This window comes from Colobus angolensis, unplaced genomic scaffold (assembly GCF_000951035.1).
Source record: "Colobus angolensis palliatus isolate OR3802 unplaced genomic scaffold, Cang.pa_1.0 Scaffold94, whole genome shotgun sequence".
Lineage (NCBI taxonomy): Eukaryota > Metazoa > Chordata > Mammalia > Primates > Cercopithecidae > Colobus > Colobus angolensis.
In genome coordinates, this window is record NW_012123376.1 from 4102283 (window position 1) to 4111585 (window position 9303).

Here is a 9303-nt window from a genome sequence, read left to right on the forward strand (position 1 = left end):
GAGTAATATACAATGTTTACATTTTAATATTTAATTGTTGGATTAATCTCACTTCAAGGGGTAAAGGCTATAGTTCATTGACAGTGATGAAATAACCTAGGTGGCTTTCATATAAATAGCAATGAATGTGCACAATAGTTACATTACATGGTATATTTAACAACACTGCTAAAGAGTAAGATGGGAGTTCAGTCTTTCCTGATGGAGATACACCTGAGTGCATTCAGAGAAAATTTGGTTCTGCAAGCTTGAAGGAAGTAATTGTTATTCAACAGAAATCAACTAACTTTGCATATCAATAAAATACACACACATACTCTTAGCTATTTTCTGAGTGCTCTGAAACTGATATCAAAATAACAAATATATATTTATGAGAAGTAGAAATGCTGTATTCTTTTCAGCCACGTAAACTCTGTGTAATTATGAAATTAACTTTGAGAAGATGTGAAAAAATGTTACTTCTTAACCAAGTAAAGATCTAATAAAAACCTCAAATTTTATATCAAGTTACATCATTTTTACATGCACATTTGTACCCCAAATGCTATGTCTTTAATTAATTTTTTACTGTTCATTTCTAGATGGAAGACTGTATTTGAAAACTACTGTCATGTACTGAATCTTTCCTGTTGAAGAAATCCATGTTATAGAAAAGAACTTTGCTGTCAGACATTCGTCATGGGAAAGTTTAGAAAAAATAAAGTCCTTTTAAGGGAACTTCCTGAATTTTGTGTATTAATGTTCTTTAAAAGTTTAAGTATTCTACAAAAAAAAAAAAAGTTTCCTCCATTGATTTTCACCTGTGGTTCATACCAGAGACCTGAGAATGTTTGTAAATGTACAAGTATCAAAGTTCTTACAGTTAATTACTACAACTTGCTGCTGGACAATTGTATACAGAGTTAAAGGCAGGTCTGAATAAGACCTAGCTTTGTTTTTTTTTTTTTTCTAATGGAATGAACCATTTTCCTCTTCTGAAAATTCTGTATCTGAACACATCAAAAGACTCTTGTAGCAGTGGTTACCCAGACTTACAGAATTATGTCCTCCAGAAACCAGCAAGAACACTTGGAAGGAACTTGTAGGGGGCATAGAGGATTCTTGAAAAAAAAATACAAGAGTGATATTCTGTTACATTCAATTTCAAACTCTAATTGTGGGTTTTCTCCTGAAGAATTTTTTTTTTCACATACTTTCCAAAAGACCAACAAATGGATGTTGACAACAACCCAATGAAATAACATTTTGCATATCTGAAAAGAAGCATTGAATATAAGCCAAAAGATTTTGCTGAAGGTCTTTGGTTCTTAAAAATTAAAAAAAATATATAAATGTAACATGTTTTCATTCCAAACTGGTAGTGGTATATAGACTTAAAGATAATAATGTTGCTTCTTATTCAAACTGTTGGTCATATGTACAGTATATAAACATAAAACACACAAGGAAGGTATTATGTATGCAGTAGTATACTAGAGTTTAGGAAAATGAAAATTTTAGAAAATATGTTTTGTCACCCTGTTGGTCAGAAAGACGTCTTTCTGGTTTTAACGCATGCAGGCATGTAAATATTTGTCTGGAGTCACAGTATTAATGAATGAGATCTTAAGCATCTGGTGACATCAGAACTCTGTGTCAGCCACTTTTATTTGTATATTGAACCCTAGCTAGTGCCCCAAGCTGCACTATTGGGAATGGATTGTGGCTGAACAGCAAATCAAAACACCAGAAATATTTTTATATGTTAATGTCATATTATGTTAACGTTGCTGAAAACAAAACCTAACAAACCTTGATGTACCAGTCCAATACCATGTAGCGCTGAGTGATAAAGTTAAAATGTGCTGTGCTTCCCACCCTTGTCAGAGGGAAGGGTGGCTATGTGTTATTTTCACTGTCTTTTTGAAAGTTACAGTATGTATTTTCACTTCTGTGCAGATAACTGGAAGTAAAGCGGCAAACAGTGCTTATCACATGCTAAAGTTACCTTCTCTTTGTTTTTTGCATATCTGGTATTACACCTTTAAAGACTGATATGAATCAGTACAGTCACTATACATTTTATGATTTTTCTGTCATCTTATAATTGTATGATCGTAACATTATTTATTACCACAAAACAGCAAAATCTTCAATGTCTAAGAAAACTAGCTTAAAATGTTTAAATATAGTTCTGATTGGGTATTAATTACTTGATTAAGAAAAAATTAACATTATAGATATTCTAGCATTACGCTTCTATACCTTTTAGGTCTTCCTTGCAATACTGGAACATAATTCTTTTGTGTAGCTCACTATTAACCAGCTAAGTTCATTTTTCTGATACCATAAAAAGGTTATATGTATAGTTCCTATTTTAGCTTGCTTACAAAGGGAGCATTATTTTTATTTAAAGTATTGTTAGTAAATGCTTTGTAGAAACTTGGTTTTCTAAGCATAGTTCTTCCATAACCACCTTTTGTTGTTTGAGCACAAGAGATTATTTTCCTAGTTCTATGTATTTTTTTCTCCTATATGCAGTCTTTAAAGGGTTACATCACTTAAAATTGAATGGACTTGTGTCAAGCTTTTGCATCATACATTTTTTGAAAGATTTTTTTAAAAGCCTACAACTTACATATGTAGTAGAATCAGCCATTGCTCTGCTCCTGGCATAGAGTCACCTGTTACGTGGAATAAATAGTTTTAAAATACATACTTTGAAGACCTTTGAGAATGCTTTAGTGTTTGATTTGAGATAAAAGGAAATTTTAGCAAGGATTAAAGAAAAAAGCTATCAGCTGTATGTTAAGAGAGACTCTTACTAACATGTTGTAAATATTACAATTCATGAAATGTTATTGTAAGTCTGTAACTTAATTTTTTCCCTATTTTAGTTATACAGGTTGGTTTGGAAATTTGTGTTTTGGCATAAACAAGTAAAATGTGCCCATTTTATGGTTTCCATGCTTTTGTAATCCTAAAAATATTAATGTCTAGTTGTTCTATATTATAACCACATTTGCGCTCTATGCAAGCCCTTGGAACAGAACATACTCATCTTCATGTAGGACCTATGAAAATTGTCTATTTTTATCTATATATTTAAAGTTTTCTAAAAATGATAAAAGGTTATTACGAATTTTGTTGTACAAAATCTGTACAAAAATCTGTTTTTACATCATAATGCAAGAATTGGAAATTTTTCTATGGTAGCCTAGTTATTTGAGCCTGGTTTCAATGTGAGAACCACGTTTACTGTTATTGTATTTAATTTTCTTTTTCTTTTCAACAATCTCCTAATAAAACTGTCTGAAATCTCCCTGTGACTTTATTTACAGTTCGCCTTTATTAAATTTTGTGAAATGCATAGCATTGAAGGAATATTTACTTTCTAATGGGAGGCATCTAAAAACAACATAAGTCAGCTCTTTGCAATGCAAGGGGAGCAATGCTCAATGATTTTATTTAACATGCAACTGCTTCTATCTCTAATATGAATTACTGTGGTGAAAAACATCATAAAAGCACACTCTGTAGTTATTGTTTAACAAGCAGATTTTCCATATTTTGTTTCTTGCCAGCTAAGCAAACTGCCCACATATACATGATTTATTTATGTACATTTCTCAGTTTATGAAGCTGTTATTTGTACCTTTTTTCTTTATATTCTTATATTCCCATGATTCTTATTTCACAAAGCTTTGTGCTGAATAATGTAAAGTAGACACATTGATGGAACAAAATATATTATTCCCATATCTATGAGTGGAGATTTGCAACTCTAACTCAGTGCGTTGCTTTTGATCTCTATCATTGGAAAAAAAATGCCTTTAGAAAGTTTGAAATTACAATATCCTTTAATAATATATAAACATTTTAATCAATCAAAAGTGCAGTGTTTGAGGAAATCTCAGGTTGCTATCTCTGTGAATATTCTAAACATTCCCAAGAGAATGGAAAACGAATTTTTCTGTCTAAAGGCATGATTTTAAGGAATTCTTGAAACATTATATTAAATTATGGTTTTTTCCTTAATAAAACCAAAAATGCGTATGTGACCATTATGTTTATGTCAGTAAGACGAGCACAAGAACATCATGCAGTCTCCAGATGTTAGTGAAACTCAGGGAGAATTTAGGTTTGCCCCCACGTGTTTTCATTGAGACTAGCAAATTTATAATGTTCACAAACCTATTTATTACTAGAGGAGAGTATCTTATAAATATAAGTTATATGGATTGCATTTTTAAAATATGGGAAATGCAGATGTTAATAGAATCAAAAAGCTGTTGTAAATTGCCTTGCAAAAATATCTTTTCCTTGTGTGCAGGCTTGGTGGTAATATTTATCTTTGCTATATGACTTGTATATAAAAGCCAAACTTATCGTCATTTATTCATTTAAGCAGATTCATGAATAAAGCCTCCATTCTACACAAAGCATTGCACTAGACGTTGTAATGACTGAAGTTGAAAGCTTATAATTTTGTTGGAATAAGGAATCTTACCTTCAGGAAAATAAGATTCATTGAGCATTTTTTTTTTTTTTTCACTCTGTAGTGGAAATAGAACTGGTATTAAAAGGGTATTGCCATAGACAACTTTCCACTAGGTGGTAACAATCTAGTGATCCATTTTATACTTTAACCTTCTAAAGAACAGAGGTGATTTGGGAGTCAGGCAATTGGTTAGGAATTGAGAAAAAGGAAAGATATATTTTCCCCTATGTAAAACATCCTATTATTTTTGTCATGTTTGTTCATTTATTTCAATCACATAATTCTTACCAATGATCACAAATGTTATTTTAAGGTAAGTAGCCTGTTTAATTACAAAACAAAAAAAAAAGTTATCAACAAACAAAAGTTCCTGATATGTTTAGGCTATTGCATATAGATACACAGTATTTAAACTTTATCTCTCAGCATCAGTATATAGAGTGACTAACTGCTTAAAACAATTCAAAGAACACAAAGCATAAGTTCCTAAACGGCAACTGAGTGATTTAGGTAATGGGTGACATTTGTAGTGGTAGCATCATTTACATTTAGAGATTAATGAGCTGAAGATTTTGAGCCGAACAGTTTGATCAGTTAGGATTCTTCTCGTGGGATATAATAAAAACAAACTTCTGCAAGATTAAAGAGCAAATAAAATTTGTTATAAAGAAAGAAAGGTACACATGGACCCCAAGACAACAACGCAGTCAGACCCCAGGGACCAGGGACCAAGGACATTCTTTTGCCTTCACTTTTCTGCTCCCTTCGGTGACTCTGCTTCTATCTCCTCTCATTGCAGACACACTTGCTTCTCTTGTTCCTCACTTGACTCTTCTGTTATTCAAGAGCATAAGACCCAGCCCATAGGAATGAAAAAATCCTTCTCTCTGTCTTGTCCTAAGTCAGATTCCCTGAGAGTTCTGATTGCCTCGGGTCAGAGCACATGCCAGTAAGGTACCTTGGCAGTACCTTAGATGAGTTTAGGGAATTTTAGAAATTATTGTGTCTAATTAAATTTGAATCTCTGGGGTTGAGGCTAGGGCATCAGGATTTTTAAGTTCTTCAGGTGATTCTAGCGAGCAGCTAAGTTTGCAGACCACTGTCTGGGAGGGTGGCAAATATCACATTATAGAAAACAATTAGTGGAGGTCCTGCTGTGGGGCAGAGAAATAGCTGGGGATAAGTGTGCAATGTGAGCTGTGCACTCACACTACTAATGCCAACTAATAGTTCTATAAAATCAATTAAATATTTTTGAAATGTAATTTTAGCATTGTGAACTTAATTGTGAATTAAATATAAATTTGCAATAGGAGGAATGCAATGATTTTTTTCTAAATAAAGTTATTGATAAATCTGACCCCAGTGCCAACTGCACATGGAGGTAAACATTCTACCTCAGTCATTGATTCACGTTGCCTCTGAATGTCCTAAACATTCTTCTCAGTTCATCCCATTTGGGGAGAATCCTTGGTTTTTCATACCTAGGATTAGCATCTGAGAAGCAGCCCTAAGCCCTTCTCAGAGAGTCTACAGGTTTGTGGAAGCAAAAGTTATGACATAGTCTGGTGTGGTTCTCAATGTAGAAAGGGTAAATATTTAAGACAATTATATTAATGGGGGAGTTTAAAGTTGGGCGAAATTAGGTGATGTACACTGACAAAATATCAGTCAATTCAAGTAAACTGTGGTAAATTCTGCATATATAATGAGTTATCTACAGCAACCACTAAAAATGCTCTATTAATATACACACTCAAAAACACCATAGATTAATCAAAATAGAATTCTATGCTATAGTGAGGTTAGCTTGCAGAGAAACAGTAAATATTTTGGAGAGTTGATCCAGACTCTTAAGTTACTTTGTTAGTAGTCTCTAGTTCTCTCTTATGTATTTTGGTTGCTCTTCCATCAATGCTAATTGTGTGACAAACTTTGTCTACTACATTAGGCAACAGATGACCACAAATCGGTTGATAAATCTCCATCACCGTGCATTATCCCTATTGCCTGTTTATTTTGTGTAGTCACTTTTGATAATATATTTTAAACTTCTATTTTAAAAAACGAGCAAGGACTTAAATGGTAACTATTTAGCTATTGAAAGCTATTAATTTGGCCAGGCACAGTGGCTCACGCCTGTAATCCTAGCACTTTGAGAGGCTGAGGCAGATGTATCATGAGGTTAGGAATTCAAGACCAGCCTGGCCAAGATGGTGAACCCCCGCCTCTACTAAAAATACAAAAATTACCCTGGCATGGTGGGTAATTGGGAGGCTGAGGCAGAGAATTGCTTGAACCCAGGAGGCAAAGGTTGCAGTGAGCCGAGATCACGCCACTGCATTCCAGCCTGGGTGACAGAGAGACTCTGTCTCAAAAAAAAAAAAAAAGTTATTAATTTAAAAAATCCCATTGTTAATTTCTACCATGAGTATGGGAGCTGGGAGAAGGCTGTCAGCCCTTTTCTTACTAACTCACCTTGTGGAATTTATAAAGAAAAAGAGAATCACATTGAGTTGGATTTTTCAGGTAAATTCCTTTGGCTATCGTGTGCCTGGGTTCATGTATGCTGAATGGTTTATGGCTCCTTCCATTAATATATTTTTATGATTTTTAATGTATGTTTTACCCGTGTACCTCCCCCCCCCAAAAACATCCGACTACGGGAAGACAATAGGTCCATATCAGAGCCAAAATAATAGTGATAATCATGGTCAAGATATCTTGGGAAATGAAGGTCCCTGCAGTATAGAACAAGGCAGGGCAAGACCAGAGAAAATGATCAAAGAACAAATGGGTATATGGTGTAACAGCACAATGTATTTTTAGGGGAGAAAGGAGAGAAAGGTGCAGAGAATTTTTTCATCCCCGAGACAGGGTCTTACTCTGTCGCCTAGGCTGGGGTGCAGTGGTGCCATCACAATATACAGTGGCCTTGACCTCCCCAGCTCTGGTGATCCTTCCTCCTCAGCCTCCAGAGTAGCTGGAACTACAGGCCCATATCACCATTCCCGGCTAATTTTTGTAATTTTTTGTAGAGACAGGGTTTCACTAAGTTGCCCAGGCTAGTCTGAAACTTCTGGGCTCAAGCCATCTGCCTGCCTCACCCTCCCAGAGCGCTGGGATTACAAGTGTGAGCCACCACACTCATCTGAAAATTCTTAATTGACTAACAGAAACAATAACTTAACATTTAGATTTTGTAGGTATTAAAAGCTGACTGTGATTTGGGGGACACTCCCCATTCCTGGGGAATCTTTCACCTGCAGTTGCCTTGATGAAGCTAGATGCACTTCCATTTTGATGGGTCACCTAGCACTCCTCTTTTATCTGCTGAGCATTCACTATTAGGCCTCGCTATCTTCTGTTTATTCTAGAGTCTGTGCCACATGCGTCTACTGTAAATACTCCAGCATTATTACTTTGACAGACACTGTGAATGTTGAAGCACTCCCCATAATGCAGAAAATGCTCTGACTACCTTTGTCAGAGCAACAAACCAGACACATATTGCTACATTAAAATTCAAACATTAAACAGACACTGGTCCTCTGTGTCCATCAACCTCTAGGGGACAAATTGAGTTCTTTAAGTGGTCCCATTGAGATCTCTTCTCTAGACTTTAGATGAAAGACAGTTATTTTTCTCATCCTCTAGGTGTTTGAAGGAACTTGAACCCAAAGAGACCCTCAGCCCTCATCAACAATCATCTTATAACCTCTGATTCTTTATCTCACCTCTTAAACTTGTTTTACAATCTGGAGGGGGTAGAAAAATAAAGGACACAGTATTAGTTTCTAAATATCTATTTGCAAATTCTGATGATGATCTTGCATCTTGCCTTGGGATGTAGTATCAATTTTATTTATTTATTCGTTTAAAAATATTTTTAAATGTTTCAGATAATTGTATATTATAAAGCAGTTATAAGAAATAACACAGAGACATCCCATGAATTCTTCCCTCATTTACCCTCCAGGTGAACTATTGCATAAATATAGTACAGTATTACAATTGGGAAATTCACATTGATATCATCTACCAACAAGATATCACGTTTTACATGCACTAATTTGTGTATATGTGTGTGTTTAGATATATATTTTATCAAGTGTGTAGATTCACGTGACCATCACCGCAGTCAAGACACAGAACAGTTCCATCACAAGGGTTCCTACTATTATATTTTTACAGCTACAGCCATCAACTTTTTCCCTATTTGCCTGAACACTGGCAAATGCCTAATCTGTTTTCCATCTCTACAGTTCATCTTCATAAGAATGTTGTCTACATGGAGTCATACAGTCCGACACCTTTTGAGACTGACTTTCTTTTACACAGTGCAGTGCTCTTAAGATCCATACAGGTTATTGACTTTTCAGTAGTTCATTCCTTTTTTATTGCTGGGTATTATTCCATGGCATGAATGTACCACATTTTGTTTAACCATTTGTCTTTTGAAGGACATGTGGGCTGTTTTCAGTTTGTGACTTTTATGAATAAAGCTCTACTTATATTTACATACATCTTTTTTGTATCAGTTTTTATTTCTTCACTCCAAGAATGTAATTGCTGTGCCATATAGTGATTGCATGTTTACTTCCATGAGAAACCATCATACTCTTTTCCAGAGGGGCTGTACTGTTTCACATTTCCATCAACAACATATGAGTGACCTAGGTCAGGCAGAACCTAAGTTCTTCTCTCTGCCCATTGACACAAGGCACGGGAGGGAAAGAAGCTCACACCACCTTTCTGCTTACTTGATGCAAGGTGAATACCCACACTGTACCCCAATGACAGGATTGGGGTGGGCGATG

General features: G+C 35.0%; 1 protein-coding gene across 1 annotated transcript in view; it reads left to right on the forward strand.

The window, feature by feature from the left end:
- The window catches only part of DACH1 (dachshund family transcription factor 1), a 433308-nt gene extending 430004 nt beyond the window's left edge, over window positions 1-3304 (forward strand). The window contains exon 11 of the mRNA XM_011932161.1: window positions 585-3304. Coding sequence (XP_011787551.1) covers window positions 585-622 — 38 coding nt within the window. The 3' untranslated portion in view covers window positions 623-3304. The remainder of the gene's footprint in view (window positions 1-584) is intronic.
- The last annotated feature ends 5999 nt before the right edge of the window (window positions 3305-9303 follow it).